The sequence below is a fragment of the Chiloscyllium punctatum genome, chromosome 25 (assembly GCF_047496795.1).
Source record: "Chiloscyllium punctatum isolate Juve2018m chromosome 25, sChiPun1.3, whole genome shotgun sequence".
In the NCBI taxonomy this organism is placed as follows: domain Eukaryota; kingdom Metazoa; phylum Chordata; class Chondrichthyes; order Orectolobiformes; family Hemiscylliidae; genus Chiloscyllium; species Chiloscyllium punctatum.
This window is the reverse complement of record NC_092763.1, coordinates 30,909,884-30,928,167: the sequence shown is the minus strand read 5'-3', so window position 1 is coordinate 30,928,167 and position 18,284 is coordinate 30,909,884. Positions and strand designations below refer to the sequence as shown.

At 37.2% G+C, this 18,284-nt stretch overlaps 1 protein-coding gene across 5 annotated transcripts in view; it reads left to right on the top strand.

Annotated features, from left to right (window-relative positions):
* dacha (dachshund a) overlaps positions 1-18,284 on the top strand; it is a 403,352-nt gene that overhangs the window by 248,444 nt on the left and 136,624 nt on the right. For all 5 annotated transcript variants that reach the window (XR_011964100.1, XM_072594911.1, XM_072594912.1 and 2 more), the window contains exon 3: positions 7,165-7,296. Coding sequence is in view for 4 of the 5 variants with exons in the window: in XM_072594911.1 (XP_072451012.1) it covers positions 7,165-7,296 (132 nt within the window). In the remaining variant the exon portion in view is untranslated. The remainder of the gene's footprint in view (positions 1-7,164; positions 7,297-18,284) is intronic.

The window sequence follows — 18,284 nt, the reverse complement described above, 5'->3', positions numbered from 1 at the left end:
AATTGACGAATTGGGGACATTGTTTCTAAAGTGCGAACTCTTCAAACATGTCTGTAACACAATTACATCACCGACACTTTAAGTGCTGTTTCTATAATGTGGGGTTGCACAAGAACGCAACCATCACGTAATAGGAGAACTATCTGTATCTGCTGACCTTATCCTTTTAGGTGGTAAAGGTCATGGTTTTGGAAGGTGATCTCTACAGAGCCTTGGTGAGTTGTTGCAGAACATGTTTTATACATTGCTGCTACTCTCTGTCATTGGTGGAAGGAGTGAATATTGAAGGTGTTAGGTGGGCTGCTAGTCAAGTGGGCTTCTGGTGGGTGGTGTCAAGCTTCTTCAATGTTGGAACTGTACTGATTCAGGCAAGTGGGGAGTGTTCCATCACACTCCTAACTTGTGTCTTGTAGATAGTGGACAAGCTTTGGGGAGTCAGAAGGTGAGTCACTTGCCGCAGTATTTGTAGCCACTGACCTATTCCTCTAGCTACAGTATTTAAGTATCTTAGTCCAGATCAATTTCTGGTCAATAGTTACCCCCACATTTTGAGAGTCCAGGACACTTATGCACAAGTTAACACTTGTTGACAGATTTTGATAAGTTGGACAGTTTCCATGGACTTATTGACCATTTATGGATAATTGTCTCCATTGTTAACTGTTCCAAAGAGTATCTGACTCCTCCCCCAAAATAATACCAGGTGCTCTCACGCCCAAAAGGATCCCTGCACACCCCACCCACTTCTGAGATGCCCTGGAGGGATACCTCAGCCCTCCAAAGAGGCATTTAGAACAGATCTGTTCTTGTCTAATCTCTGCACCCATGGGATTCTAAAGTCCCATTTTAGAGGAGGCAGCTGGTTATTTGACTGGTCAGTTGCCTCTGGGAACTACACAGGCACAAGCTGCTGTTCACTTCCAATCCTGCCCTACCACTATAAAACAGGTCAAGCCAAATTTCAGAATTTTTGCTGATGGTCTCTCCCACAAGAAACTGGGGCCGATGTTTACCTAAATAATTTCATTCAGAAAGCACAATGAGGATTGTGTATTTGGGGCAGTATGTGGGAGAAGTGATGAATTGACAATATACAGAGAATTGCGCTGCATATGAATATGCAGTAGTTGAGCCAGGAATTCTGGATAGCTACATAACTACAACTTTCTTATCTCACTACATCTCCAACATAGTCATATGTTTATCGTATGCTTGTTAATTACACATTGTGTTTTTAGTTCTGCTGATCACTAAACCAGGCTGATGCTTAGCTTACTTAGGGAGACAAAGGCTTAAAAATAGCAGATGGTAGGGAGATGAATTACAAAGGCTTGTGTAATCTCTTGGGGCAACATGTACCTTTGTATTACATTCCCAACAATCTGTTATTCTATATTTTGTACCTTGACAATAATACATGTAAGAGTTTTATGTTATTGTACAGGCCAGAGAGACCAAACATCCTATGTGGTGTAGTGATGTCCAAGTGTCTTGTGATCCTCCAAGGACTTAATCCATTGAGTACTGATAGATCTATTCAGCTTTCAAAACACTCAATTTATTTATTTAATATCTGCAAGCATTTTACACAAGTGAATTTTCCAAGACTTTGTTGTAATAAATGTTTCAACCTAGTTTGGTGCAGAACCTAAAAACACAAATTTATTCTTAGAGTATTGTGAAGAAATGGAAACATTACAATTTATGACTTGGAGGCTGAAATACCGCAGTCCTCAAAGGATTTAAAGATTCTCATGACTTCATAGTTGGTTAAGTGAACTGACAGATAAAACAAATGGCTGTCTCTGATTTGCAGAAGTTTTGCATTTTCAAAATTCTGAGTTGTAAAGGGTAAATCAGACAGCAGGCATTTGATGTATTACTTTTGGTTCAATAACACGAGTTAAAAAAATAAACATAATTAAATACCCATCATACAGGAAAATAATACACTTATTATGGCTTTAAAATGTGTCTTTGTTTCAAATGAGATTCCAGCAGATACTTTGTGCCCTTTTTATTTGCAAGTCTGCTAGTTGCTTTGACCCTCATGATCCCACTGAGTCAATGCAGGTTCCTCTGGTTAAAGCACTTGCTTGGTCCAGGTTGCAAATGTCTAAGTAAGGTAGGGTTACTGAAATATTATTGGACACATTCCTATTGGTTTGATTGGTTGATCTACCATTTCCAAATCTGTTTGTTTCAAATTAACTGAAATGTTATAAGAAATTTGACAAGAATTCAACTTTTTAAAAGCATCTATAAGTGTTCTCACATGCAGTATCTGAGGAGATTAATCTTTAATTTCTAAAGATTACAGGACCACTGTTGAGTTCTAGTGTGATGTTTTATCAAGAGGTTGCAGAATTGTCTTTCAGAGATTGTGTCTACTTCACACTTCCCTGACCCTTATTAACACAGACTGAAAGGCCTCACCACAATAATACTGAGTTGCAAATATCATTCAGCTTTTGCCCTCTTACTATGAGATTATTGACTCACCCTATGTGAATGGCAAGGTTAGAGTGGTGTTGGAGGTCAGGCAGCATCCGAGGAGCAAGAAAATCGACGTTTTGGGCAAAAGATCTTCTCTAATCTTGACTCTAATCTCCAGTATATGCAGTACCCACTTACACCTATGTGAGTGGCAAGACAAACCACATATAAATCTAGTGTTTACCTTTCACATTTAATATTTGGGACCAAATTCTGGAAAGTGGGATTGCACTGAGTAACTCATTTCTCAGCCACAGGGACACTAAGTGGCCTCTTTCTGCAAACTTACCATCTGTTTATCTGAAAGACCTATTGAGTTATAAGGAAGCCATTTATAAAAATTAAAGTGTTCAATTTAAAGAGTTTCACATTTCATGCTTAAAAGATTAAGGGTTTTGCATTAACTACAATTATATGCATACTAGTCTTCTTTACTGCACATATTTTCAGAAGTTGTAAAGCATATATACTAAATTTAAAATAGATAGATACCAAATCCAGCATGTGGTGGATTATGGGAGAAGGTCACTCACACTAACCGCAATCCTGAGGATGTGATATCAGATATGTTTTGTTTCCTAACCGGCAGGTAGGTAGTACCGCAGGATACTATATGCAATGTGTTTATCGCAAAGCTACAATCCTGATATGAGCCTGAGCAGATGGAAATAGTGCTATCCTGACGTCCTAATGCCAGGATATTAATACTGGCAAATTGCAGCTCTTGACAAGCCCTGCATAGTGGAGCCCTGAGAAAAGAGGGAATTCTGGTGGCAGCTTATTTCAACTCTTGAAATTTTTTCTTGTAGAAAGTTCTGGGAGTGCTGCAGGGTGTTTTTGGAGGTGCTCCAGTGAACTTGCCAGAGTTTGTTCCTGCATCGTCAGAGGATAACTGGGAAATAGGTGGTCTGTCCATATGAAGACTGTAACAGGCATGGGGTCAGCAATGCAATGCTCCTAGCTTTGCAGCTATGACAGAGATGTGGAAGTGGCTGCGGTCAGGGCAAACTCTGCATCATGCACCTTATTACATAGGAGCTAGATGTCTCCATGCTCATTGGCGGTAATAGGAGGCTGTCTGGCAGACCAGCCAATACACCCAGCAAATTGTAACATCTTTGAGCACACTGTGTGCTAAGTCACGATGGTAGTAGGATGCAAAAAAAACTTCAAGTACTTGGCACGTCTGGCAGCATCTGGGAAGGGAGAAAAATAGTTAATGTTTCAGGTTGCTGACCTTTCATTAGAACTGCTGATTGACCTGACACATTAGCTGTGTTTCTCTCTCTCTCTCTTTCACTCTCTCTCTCTCTCTCTCTCCAGGTACTGGCAGACTTGCTGAGTATTTCCAGCATCTTCTATTTTTATTTTGGATTCCCATCGTCAAGAGTATATTGCTTTTGATGAGAATTGGATGTCTGGGTAAGACACAGATGTAGACTGGGCTGAAAGTGCATCTAACTCAGTGGGCCTGAGGAGAAGTGTTAAACCACCTGTCTATTATAATATCAGATGCAATAGCATAATATTCAGTATTATAATGGGAAATCAGTACTTTGTGTGTACTGCAATGCTTGCCAAATCTCACCCACAGATAACAGCATAGAAGTCTTATCACCTTTAGATTAGATTAGATTACTTACAGTGTGGAAACAGGCCCTTCGGCCCAATAAGTCCACACTGCCCCTCCGAAGCGCAACCCACCCATACCCCTACATCTACCCCTTACCTAACACTACGGGCAATTTAGCATGGCCAATTCACCTGACCTGCACATCTTTATGTAGAAAGTGCTTTTGTACTAGTTATTTTCTATTAATGCTTACATTGGATTACTGAATGAATGATTAAGTGATGGAAAGCAACTGAACTGACCTTTTCGTTAGTTTGCAAAATTTCTAACACAAGAGCAACATTCTTCCCAAGGGGTTACACATTTATTAGAATTTTACAGTGCTATATTAAGTAAATGAAAACAAGTATTGTGATATAAGAATCCATAGGGCTTGTCTTATGGAGATTGCCTATTGTTATAAGGCTGAGTATGATAGGCAATCCATTACTTGAGATGTCAATACTTCTGTAACTTGCAAAACAAAATCCAAACGAATCAGTTAATAAGTTACTGTTTAGGATTTATTAAATGAAAAACAATCATTTATTGTACACACCATTCAAGTGAATGATTTTGTTAAATATTGAACACACCGAAAAAGGTTTATATTAATTTACAGAAACTGAAGGCCTCTAGGAGCTGAAGTAAGAGGAAAACCGTGCTGACTGGTTTTCATTTTCATGGTGTTTGAGCAGTTAGCTTGCCAAATTAGAATACAAGAAAACTTGAGTAAGATTGGCCTTATGTCAACTGAAAAACATTGAATTCATGGTTACCTTCAAACATTTTGATGAATAAGGACATTGCTGTAAATGTTGAAAAGTTGAAAGAAGTTTCTCTCTGCTGCAAGTGCAGAGTGCTTCGGTATCCATAAAGAACAAAGATTGGTTAATGTTTCCACTTCTGATGAAGAATCTACACCTGGAATATTAACCTGTCATTTTGATTTAAAGGGGCTGATGGACTGGTTTCCAACTCTGAATAGCTTTTGTATTTAACAACTGTTTAAGACCAAAAGCAAGTAAGAAAAACACATAGTTTAAACTAATATTTTTGAAACAGTCTTCTTTTTGACTTTGTGTGACGTTTCAATCATTTCATTTAGGGATTTTGAAAAATCCCTAAGTTGTTTTTATTTCTTCCATGAGCACTGGACATCTCACAGTGCTTTATAGTCATTAGAGTCATTCAACATAGAAAATAAATGGTGGCGTTGAATTTAATGCCCTGTCATCCGAGGGTGAACCTGGAGGCTGAGATGTTTGGAGACTTTGTTGACTACCCACCATCCTCAATTAAACTAGGTACAGGAGGGTTTGTGGCTGGACCCTGCCTAGGTGTCAACTGAGGCCCTTTATGGGCTGCATCCCACCACTGGCAGCATTCAACCAGTGGTGGATGGGGAATTCTTCATGGAGGATAAAACTGCCCAGCCAACAACTTTGTGTGGAAAGGAGTTGTTCCCTCATTCAAAGGCATTCAGAGCATAATCAAGGATGTCCCCTTCATTCTGTTCCTACTTACTTCTTTCTGCAATGGAGACTCAAGAGAATTATCAGTAGCAGACACTGACCTCTGATGTTGGAAGCCTGTAGGAGCTGGTAGCAGAAAAACAGTATTGACTGGTTCAGTTGGCGTCAGGTTGATCAGCTGCTTTTGAGGAAGGGTTCTTACTCCCCTGGGAGATATTCTAGAATGAAATGGCTTTTCTGCAGGCAGAGTTCTCACTGCCTTTTGGGGACTCATTCCCCTCAGGGTCTCCCAAAAGATCAGGTTATGAGGATGCCTCCAGTTTTGGTAGCAGTTGCCAGGCTCTCCATTGCCGCCATGAAATTTAACTTGTGGCATCTGCTTGTCTTTCAAAGCTGTGTTAAATATTTGTGTTGTGAACTGTTGGAGTTATTTTTAAAAAAAATTAACAGAGGGGATCAGGTCATTATTTGTCATCTACCGCAGTGATTCCTTGTGATTAATTCATAATGCATCAACATGATCATTAATATTAGGAAACATTTTAACTGTACTCTATTTAGGTGTTTCTCCATGTATTGGCATATAATTCTACTTGTCTATTTCCTATAAACACAACAGGGAAATAAGGACCTCGTCTTTACTTACTATATCACATCTTTAAGAATAAAGTGGATTCTTGTTTCTCAAAGTCACATCTTCACCGGTTGTACTGTACCTAAATTTTATTTCAGTGATTTTTATTTTGAAAAATCCCTAAATTGTTTTTATTTCTTCCATCCATCCATAACATGTTATGATTTGGGAAATAGTTAGAGACAAATCAAAGTCTCTTCCTTTGTCAAGACAGTAGAGTGGAAAGATCCTCACTTTCTATCCAAATAAATTTCCTCTGCTTTGGACAGTCAGAATAGAAATGATTACTTGGGACTTCAGAGAAAGAGTGGATGTAAATGTCAATAAAGACCCCCATTTTAAGTTATGTTTTCTAATTGCAAATGTTATATTTAAGTTTGAACCTATATGAGCATATTATGTAGATGTTTGGAAGTTCAGTTGTTAGTCTGATTATATGAATTAAACCATAGTTTTGAATTGTTGTGCACAAAAACAGCAACATATCGGTCTTTGGGGGAGTTCTTGCTGCACTGTGGTAGTGTCCCTTTCTTGAAATCAGGAAGCCTAGGTTCAAGTCCAACCTGTTCCAGAGATGCATAATAATGTGTTAGAATTTTTAAAAAGTTTTTAGTCAACATTTCTGAACAGATTGATTAGAAAATAAAAGATAATTAAATTCTAATCTGTTAATTGCATACCCCTGGAGCAAGTGTGATTTGAACCGGGGCTTCTCAGCTCAGAGGAAGAGACGCTACCACTATACCACAAGAGCACATATATGTTAGAATATTAGCTGTTTCAGTGTTATAGCTTTCAAATTGTCTCCCATTTATTAATTATTCAATAGGTGGTACTTATTAATTGCACAGCTGTATTTTGCGCAGTTGCAATGTTTTTAACAATTTTCTGTACCTCAGTAAGTGAATCACAGTAGTGACATGTTACCTTAATCACTTGTTTACTAGGTTTAACAGCAGCAGCCATGGCTGAAGCGATGAAGTTACAAAAGCTGAAGCTTGCAACAATGAATAATCTCCATGGTAATGGTAGTCAAAATGGCACAGAGTCTGAAAATGAAGAACTTAATTCTGGTACAGGTGAGTTCTCAGCTTGTAAGTACAACCCACTTAAGACATAGTCATTTGGAGTTAATTTGTCATGATAAGTTATCTTCAGACATTTTGCAATTTTGTCAATATTATAATATTATTTTCACATACACAATGTGATTCTGTATCCTAACAAAATCTACTACTTTATAAATTATATTCACAAATTCACTGGCTCAAATTCTGCTGGTGAAGTAACAGCAAATTCATGATACTGTTACTGGTGTGTTAAAACAAAGCACAGTAATATGTGACAGGGAGGAGTTGTGAATTGCCTGTATGTAGGTTGATCCATCAGTGCCAATCTCAACTCACAAAAACTGGTCATTTGCTATCAATCTCCAAATGATTGTCAAGAAACTGTTGGTTTGACACCATAAGTACAGAACAAATTCACTGTAGATAGGGCTGCTACTTTAATATATAACAACTAAGTTAATGGGAGAATGTACTGATCTGTTATGTCAATCAATTTTGTAGGCACAGAATGGGAACAGTCAAAACTATGAAGTCTCACTCCTGCAGATAAATCATTCCTAGAGGTTATGTGAAATCTCAATTTAAAAAGATGCATTTCTTACTTTTCCTTATTTCTTTCTTCCTTTATGCAGCTTATTTTCACCTACATTTTTTTTTCCGCACCTGATTACAGTTAATTTCCTTTTCTGACATCTGTTCTTTTCATTTGCTATCCTTAAGCATGATTTGTTAAGGAGATTGACTCTCTGTCATATCATTCACCAAGATTCTAGAAGTCTTGTTTCCCCTCACTGTGCCATTATCATTTGCACACCCAGCAATTTGCACAGCAAGAATAATTGGAACTGAAAGGTGAAGAAAATAATCAAACTCATTTGGTTCAAGGGCAAAATCAGGGTGAATATCTGTTCAATGTTTATGTAATGGATCCAAACCAAAAAAATATTTTTGGAGTTTAGAAAATTGATCAAGTCTCACTATCTGACATGTCATGTTGTTCTTGAAAACTTTCTTGCAATATAAACTCCCCAGGAAAATATTGAGTAACAATGACAAACTATAGGATTGGCGCTGTTGTTAGATTGCATATTATGAAAATATTTCAACTATTTCAGAATGCATAAATATTTTGTTATAAAAGCAAATGTATAAGATGCCGGTCAAAAGTCAATGTTTGAAAGTATTAATTGGTGGTTCAAAATCCTTTACAGTAGACTAATAGTTATTTGAGGTTTACATTCACAAAATAAAACATTTACATGAACTGGCTTTACATTCACAAAATAAAACATGTGACTTCAGTCAAAGAATAGTTAGCCGTTCAGCATCTCAAATGTGTGTATGCAATATTTGACAAGTTAATACATATCCTGACCATAATACATGCTTGATATTACAGTGTTCCAGGAGATAAAAGGAATGAGATTTAAGTCTCTTGGGAGTCAGGCTTGTAGAAAAACAAATCTTCAGATGAATAATTGACAAAAAAAATAAATTGACAGTTATACAGAGCATTGGCATCCTAGTTTTAGAGTGGAAGGGACAACAGGTTCTTGGGAAAGTCAGAGAATGATGTTTCAAGGGAAGATAGGAAAGGAAGAAACAGAAAATAGAAACAAATGGAAAACTGAGAAATGAAGATATTCGAGTTTGAAGAAGTGATAGACTATAAGGCTAAGAATGGATTGATGAGCAGAGTAAAGACAAGAAAGATTACAAGGCAGAAACAATATGACAAGTGGAGACTGTAGGTTGACAGAGAGACTCTAGAAAATCAGGAAAAGAAATTGGATGCTTTCGAATAAGGAGCCAGGTCAAGAGACTTTGGAATGAACTCTGCAAAGGGGAACAAAGAGATTTGGATTAAATGAAACTGGGATTTTATACTATTTTAGTTTTCTAAAAATCAGATCAAATTTAAAAACAAATAACACATCAGTGTCAATGGAAAGGGTGGTACATCCCAAGTATCAATCAATTACTGATTGGGAATAAAGTAAAGTACTGCTACATTTGACAGTTATCTAATAGCTTATGACAAGGTTTTACATGGGACAACTGGAACAAACTACTGCATCTGTGCACTGTTAAAATTATACTTTTAAATAGGAAGGCACATTCTAATTAACTGATATTGATTTTGGAGCTTAAGCATTCACCTGTATTCCTAGCTGACAAGTAAGGAAAAATGTCAGCTACTGCCTAAGCTAGCTGCCTGTCACTGCTGTCTTCTGGATGTTCATTCGTTTATGATATCTGTTGCATGGGATCTGAGTGACTCAATCTATTGACATCAAAAATACCTTTAGCTTAACTCTGTTATAGTTTGACTCCAGTGTGTATGACAATGCAAACAGACCATTAAGTGGTTCTGTAAAAGCTGTGTGTGCAACATATATAAATATATACATGGACAAATGTCATTTGGTGAAATACTAGTGAGAAAAATTTGAAAATGAGAAACAAAGTTGTTCACAAACACTTGTGCGTACTTGTGTGCACCTTTTACCTTAATTTTGTAACTTAATCCCTTTCTAGCAGTCAGTGAGAAAGAGGACAAACTACTATGCAGGAATACAAGCTCGTTACAGAGATATTCCAGTAATGAATGGCATTAACAATTGGTTTCCTTTTCATCTTGGAGTCTTGGAAAGAGAGCTTGGAGAATTATTCACAAATGGAGTTTGCTTGCTTAATTACTGAACAAGAATCTACATCAGTGAAAGGTGGTGGAATGTACACATTTCCAATGTATTGCAGTCAGGCAAATGACGGATTTAGTGGGATTAGAATCAATTCTAATTTGCCACTCTTATGAGATGCAAATTCATTTTGAATTGGCTTTTATGTTGAGAGATGCTGAATTAAGGCAGAATTCAGTGTAATATAACAATGTTGTTGCATAGTGCAAATAGGATTGATTACACAAGACTGGGATTAACATTACATTCCCATGCATAAAATCTACAAGATCTGTAAGTCTGGTCCACTTGTGCTACGTGGCAATCACATATCTTCAAGGTTTCAGCTTTTAATTACAAGAAACAGCTGGGAAAATGATTTGCAGCATCAAGAATGTTTTCAATAATTTATATTAACTTGTACATTGTGAGTACAAGTATTAAACAGTTCAGTATTCTTTAGCCTTGTACTTTGATTAATTGTAGTATCAGTTACAGATCATTTTCTCTTGTGATAAACAGTGAAGCCCTTTGAACAGTGTCTGCTTGAGGATTCGTTGGATTGGCAGGAAACACTGCTACAGCCTTGAGTAGTTTTTACTTTAACTGCAGTAGTCTTATCATATTCAATGGTTTTTACATGATTCTGCATTGCTATTCCCTGGTGACTAGCAGCTTGTTACAGTTCTGCTGTGCTTCAAATTCAAAATACCATGCTTTATTGTTTTAGTAAATTACTTCCAATTTATTACTGCCTGGGTTTTGCAATCCATAAAATATTAACACTAGTGTGCAAGTTTACACAAAACAGTTGGTTGATTGATTCTGCTACTTGCCATATAAGAAGAAAAAGATATTTCTGAAAGTTTCCATCTCTGACTGTTATCCTAACAATGTTTTTTTATAGGCAATGGTTGGAACAAATTGCACAAACAATCTGAAATTATTTTTAGAGGCATACAGCGGAGTATCTTCTGCTTTACAAACAGCAGTTATAAAATCCATGTACTTCCAGTGATATAATTTCTACTTACTTGCTTTTAGTGCATTAAAATGGAAGCCTTTAGTTAAGTATTGAACTTGCAGTGGGTATTCACAGTGATAGTCAAGAATATTTTTAGCCAATCTTACCCTTTGCTAATACCTTTGTAAAAAGTCAAACAAGTGAAGTTGAATAAACAAGTCAAAAGTATAAACCAGCTTTGTGATTGGAATTAATCTGGTTGTAATTTTTTTAAAAATCCTATCTGATTAGTATTAATAATTAAATAAATTTAAGTGGCGATGTCTCAGTATAAATTCACTGGCTACCATAGGTCACAACTGGCGACTAAAAATGAGCTGTGAGTCAGGTAATAAATCTGCAGTCAGGCTAACCTGTTGAGCACAGTTACATTGCACCAAAGGAAATAGAAATTATGATTAGGAAATAAAAATGAATGCAGATCTTATTAATTACTGTTAACAGATTCAAGAAAGGGGTCCGTTACATAATTCAGCTAGATAATTGAGTGTGTTGCAAAATAACATCAACAAGCACGTATTCAATTTCTGTTCCAGCTGAGTTAAAAATCACACAACACCAGGTTATAGTCCAACAGGTTTAATTGGAAGCACACTAGCTTTCGGAGCGACGCTCCTTCATCAGGTGATTGTGGAGGGCTCGATCATAACACAGAATTTATAGCAAAAATTTACAGTGTGATGTAACTGAAATTATACATTGAAGAATTGATTGTCTGTTAAGCCTTTCATGTGTTAGAATACGGTGATAGTTTCACTTCTTTCATGTGTAAATCACGAAACCCTTTTTTAAAAATTGCATTCTCGGGTTAGCTGTTAACAATGGTGATAGCTAGACAATATGAAGAAGGTGTTAGCCCCCTGTGTTCTCTGTATATTTATATTCTTTTACTGTATATTTATATTCAACCTGAGTATTAATAAGAGAAATGGATATTTGGATGAGAGGTTCAATACATATAGCTGTAGTGGAAACAGTTACAGACTCCTTGTGACTTGCTGAGTATTATGGCCCCTGATTGGCCAGCAGCTCCAGTTAGCCTGGGTGCTCGGTTGGGAAACTCAGTCCATCAGTTTGCTCTTAGCTGTCTGATGGACTGAAGATTCTGCAAGCCTTCCTTCCTTGGGAGTGAATGTAGATGGCTTGGCACCTTTGCAGACTGAGCGTGAAACAGGTACCCACTTCAGAAAAAAGATTCTTCCCTAATGGGAAACATGTAATTGAGGTGAAGGATAGCAGCAAACATGGATGATTGTGAGGTATCTGCAGGTCAAGGTGCTAGGACAAAATGGAAGCTATTGCTGGAGATGCAATGCTACTTTCAGTCAAGGTATTGGACAAGGATGACCTGGTCAACCGAATTGAAATTTGGACAGCAGATAAGGAAGGACAAAGCATTACAGTACCAGAACATCTCCCTTTTGATTTAAATTAGCACCAGCATATACAAATTAGCATCAACTTGAACAGGGATATGGGGGAGGAAGGGTTGAAGCTGGAATATGACAATCCCTTACACATTGAAGAGTTAAACCTCAAGCTCAAAGAATGGCAAGTACATCAGTGATAGTCATTCTAACTACTCCCAAAAGGAAAAGTAGAGAGAGACTATTAATTAGCAGAAAGGCCAAAGCATGGTTTTGTTTTTGAGGGTACAAGGTAATGTTCTATAATTTCAAATGGTCTTGACAAATAAAGCTAAGGAACCTCTCCATAGTGGCAGACATATCCAGTGTGCAGCACATCCTGTCTGTCAGCAAGTAATTATACATGTTGCAAGTGGCTGTTGTACAATTATTGGATTATATGAACACCTTTAAAGATGTTCATGCCGATATTGTCAATTCTTTCTCAACAAACGACCATTCAACAGAACCTTCACATCGCCAACCATTGAAACAAGGGGTTTGAATCTGTACCACTCCATCCCTTGCTCGCAGGCTCTGCTACCTGCCCCAGTTTTTTACATGGTCTTTTATTAGTTTGGGGCCAGTAGCTCCTTTTCCCCACAAAGCTCTGGGAAAGACTTTTTTTTTCCCTCTTCATGTTACTGTTTATGTCAGTGTGGCTACAACACTTTCAATGTTGGCTGCAGCCTTAGAATGGCTGATGACAGATACAACTATACAACTTCTAACGCCAGAGTAAGCTGCTCTGGGGGTTATTTGGAAATATTTAGATGGGCCAATCTCAGATGATTGCTGTCTAGTACATTGGGTATTGCATTCTATTCTCACCACCTTAACATCAGGATGGAAAAATCTACACCGATGCTCTTTTTTTCAAAACAGCATAAGGCAATCTCAGTTTCCTGGTATGCCAGATTCAATTCCCATTAGTTTGAAACTCAAATGCCTAAAACTATTTCCACTTCTATTTGAACTGGTTCTCTCAACAGAATTTGAAAGCGCCTCACAGTTCAAGAGGAATAATTTTAATTTTCTCATGGTGTAAAGAATCTGAGTCATATTTGTTAGATTTAATGTTACTTGTAAATGGCCTCATGACTCACTCCTGACTAAAGGGGAGTTGCAGTGATTGTTGATAGCTTGAACATTATCCATTAAATCCTGATTACAATGTGAAAATACTGAACAGGGTTGATTGCAAAACAGGGAGTTCAGATAAAGTTTGAAAATAGGGAGTTCCTACGGAAGTCACTACATTTACTTGTTTTCTTTTAAATTGCAGGCTGATGGCTTTTTCTCCCACAGTATAATCATCTCAGCCCACGTGATCATTTAAACTTGTTGCCCTCTACAATCCAATCACAGACACAAAATACAATATTCTTTTAATATTTATGTGCCTCTGTCAAAACATACAACTCACTTCATAAATGTAACATAAACCTCCCACATTGCAGCAATGATAACTTTGCAAGCTACTTCATTGACTGTATATATCCTGGGAAACCCTGATGGTGTGAAAGGTGATATATAAATGGAAGTTTTCTCATTTCTTAAAAATAAATAACTGTAGTTTAGTCACATACCTCTGAATTTATAATGCCCTGACTCAACGAGAGTAGTTTTTAGTTGCTCTGCCTTGCCAGTTTCAGGATGAACAAGGTTCCTGCAACAGTACAGGCAATCAATATGGCAGCAATTCACAAGATCCATGGAAAGGAGACCTCTGCTACCACTAGAACTTACAGAGTCATCGAGCCATTCAACACGGAAACAGGCCCTTCGGTCCAATTTGTCCATGCTGACCAGGGTTCCCAAACTAAACTGGTCCTATTTGCCTGCGTTTGGCCCATCTCCCTCTAACCCTTTACTATCCATGTACCTATCCATAGAGTCATGCAGCACAGAAACCAGTCTGTGAGTGGTGCATTATTTGGAGGAAGTACCCAGTGGTCAATTGCTACATGTAAGGGGCTTGGATATTTGTTTGTGATTGCAATAGCTGTTTAGAGGAGGTCTCAATGCTTTCGTGAAGTGTGCTGACTTTTGCAGACACTAGTTTTGTTTTCAAATTTAAAAAAAGGTAGAATTGGATCAGCACATGACAGAAGAGCTGCATTTGACAGCTCAATCCGCCAGCAAAGTAGAAAGCATCTTACCACGCAATCTTAGCCCTCTGGAAATTGAGAATACAGCTCTGGAAACACAGAAGGTCTAGCCAGCTGAAGGTGAAAGAAACTGACTAGCTCCTGATCTACAAGTTTATCTGCTGGGCAGTCAATTGTAATGGAATCTTGTCAGGGAAAATCAACATCACAACAGTTACTGCAGTGGGATTGGGACTAAAGGTTGACATTTTAAGAGAGAATCACATGTATTATTTAACAAATCATGAACCACGATTGCAAAGCCAGCAAAGGAAGGTGGATGCAGATTAGGCCAATGGTAATGCCTGGGTTGCAATTCATAGCAGAATCTTTTATGATGTGTACCTGAAATGAATCACTTATTAGCTCCTGATGTAGCCCACATTTTCCTTACTTTAATTGCACAAAAAATGATGCTTCATAATTCTTGCAACAGTTTTATAAAACTGCCTGCTCAAGATTAATTTCACTTACTGTTACCATGCTTCTCTCAAAACCTCAAATAGTTCCCTTTTAAATCTTATAACGATTTTTGTCACAGCAAAGAAACAGACCCTTTAGTCCAACCAGTCCACGCCCACCAGGTTCCCAAACTAAACTAGTCCCTTCTGCTTGCACTTGGACCATATCCCTCCAAACCTTTCGTATTCATGAACATATTCAAACATCTTTTAAACATTGTAACTGTTCCTGCATCCACCACTTTCTCTGGCAGTTCATTCCACACATGAACCCTGTGTTAAAAAGAAGTTGCCCCTCAGGTCCCTTTTAAATCTTTCTTCTCTCACCTTAAAAATATGTCTGCTAGTTTTGAACTCCCCGAACCTAGGGAAAAGACCCTTGTCATTCACCTTATCTGTGCCCTTCATGATGTTATAAGTTCCAGGTAACTTCTTTTAAAACGGTCTCTACTGAAGATTGCACAAAATTTCCAGCATGGATCATAGGAAAGTTATGGTGTAACTGCAACACATATTTTGCCATTTCCTTTATGACTAATTTAATAGCTTGTCCATTTTTAAAATGATAAATTTCACATAATCTTCGATTTTAAAATAGATATATTTGTAATTAATTCTACTTACCTATCCTGTGTTTCCAACATTACTCTAAAAATAGCTCTCATGCTTTCTGTATGAATTTCTCAAACTCTGAATTCTGTCATCTTCAAAAAGATTATTTAACAAATGAATTTCTCCTAAAGGACAAGACATTTTTTGATACAATTAACATTACAGCAAGGATAAGGGCCTAACAATTGTTATATATGATGATGTAAAGTTCAAGAATTTGATTTGTTGGCTTATAACAGATATTTGTGTGCTGATCTTCATGTAGCATAATTTCAAAGTCAAGGTAAATTAGAAGATATTAATGACACTGATTTAGAATATAAAATAATGCCAATAAAACAGCCAAGCCGCTTTTTAAATGTGATGTTTAAAACAATCTAGTACTACAGATTTATAAATACATAGTACATAACTGGGGGACTATTTGTTAACTAAGGTCCCAAGGAATTTCTTATAAAAGGTTGTCTATGTGAATCAGATTTTTTCTGTCTCACATTCAGGGCAATTAATACAAGATTAAGCTGTTACATTATTTTGAAACTCAGAGATAAGGTTGTACAAAATCAAAAAGAAGGTCAAGGAGGAAATTTTAAGATCGGAAGGAAAGAAAATCAAGTGCAAGTTCATGGCTGATGCTCTGTGATTTTAGTCTCCATTTCCACTCTTGCTGATGCAAATGTATTTTGTTTAATGACCCTGAAATCCTGGTTGTAATTAGATGTGGGAATTGTTCATATTTCCAACAGATGATGCTCTTATAATAAAATGAGTGGTGTTAAAATGGAGTCTGTAAACAGGAGTCAGATTTATAAAATCTCATTTTGCTGCCATGGCAACAAACTTAAGAACTGCGACAGAAATAAATACACAAAGTTTCACTGCTGAGAGTATAAAAATGAAAATAAATGAATCAAGAAAGATTTGATTTCCTATCACCTGATGTGACACTCATATTGCTTATTGGTACCTAGCCAAGTCAGCACATATTATGTTAGGCTTGCTCATTAAAGTGCCCAAAAGGATTTTGAATTTGCTCTATAAAGTAGTAGCATTAAATCTTATGTGATATAAGAACATTTGTAATTTTTCACCTTTCTTGGAAAACTATTTGTAACAATAAAACAGATGTAACTTTGTCATCAAACAGATATAGCTTTACAAGAACTACAAACATCCATTACTATTTCAATGTTGATCGCATGGAAGTGAAGTGGGCACACACACACAAACAAAACTGGTTTCTATAGAACAATTTCAAATTTCTACTAACTTTTTTTGCAAAACGTTTTAAACTTGTTGGTTAGAATTTCTATTAACTTAATGTAATAGGGTTTTATCATTTGTACTGATAGTTGTGAAAACCATTGAAGTCCAGCAGTTATGATGGACTGAAAGGTCAGTTTAACTACTTTGTGCAAGCTGCAGGGTTGGCTTGGTTAGCATGAGGAATATGAATATTTGTGATGTCATTTGTGTGGCCTTTGTGACACACAAAAAAGCACACAGTCAAGCCCATTTAAGGTGGTTTTCTATTTTTATGGTGTGGCCAAGCATTCCACAGGGAAAACTGTGTTTCTTGTTACCCGTTTCCCTCCTACTGGTCAGACTGCAGCTACGTCACTGCTCACAAAGAGCTGGATTTAATTAAACCAGTTTAAGGCCTAGTAAGGCCAATTTGGTGAGAGACAGTTTAGGTTCATGGAAATGATCAGGGGTCCAGCACCCCCAAGGCAAGCTTGGAGGAGTCATGGCATGCTCGATTCTGCAGCAGCTGCAGACCATCTTGTATAGAGGTTGACCTCCTCACTGCCCTACCACAATGTGATCCTGCGACAGCTTCTTTTGAAGTCTGACAAAGTTGGAGAGAGTACAGTTTTATTTTGGATGATGTCTATTGCACTCAGCTGCTATGCCAGCTTACCACTTCTTTCAAGCTGCAGGGTTATCTTCTGATTGTCTGTCTAATTTGAGGAAACCACTGGTGGGCTTGTCTTCTGGCTTCTGATCCTACTGGATACTGGGTTCAGAAGCCACCTGGAAAATCCTGCCCAAGTTGTCACTTTGAGTCCTCAACTCCTAAGAGCATCAATATATCGAGGGTATCTTAGTGTTGAACAACAGCTTTGATTCTGGCGAGTATAATCAAGTTCATAATTTCACTTGACTTTACGTACAATGAAAAATCTTTGTTTGAAATATTTCGGGAGATACTGAACATTTCAATTTGATTCTTTCCACACCTAGATATTATGCAAATTATCCCTTAGATGCTTTAACTATTCAAATGATTAACCTCTATATGGAAAGTCTATTTGCAATGCACTGTAGTCAGTATTTAGATGAATATGTAAGCAATCTTCAAATTTGAATCAAAAGCTCTAGTTTAAAATCAAGTTGAGAACCAAGTGTTCAACCCATTAAATTATCTAGGAATTTTACATGAGTTAGACCAGGATGAACATTGCACTAACAGAGAGAGAAATGGTTACATACCTTTGTAACCAATATTCTGATATAAGAGAGGCAGTGTACAATAGAATCCTGTGAGCTGTTGGTAACCTAGGCAAGATGCTCATTTCATCAGAAAAGTCTAACATATTTGCCATCTAAAGGAAATAACCTTAAGATTTAGCCACGATAAAAAACTTCTTGGGCACAAGATG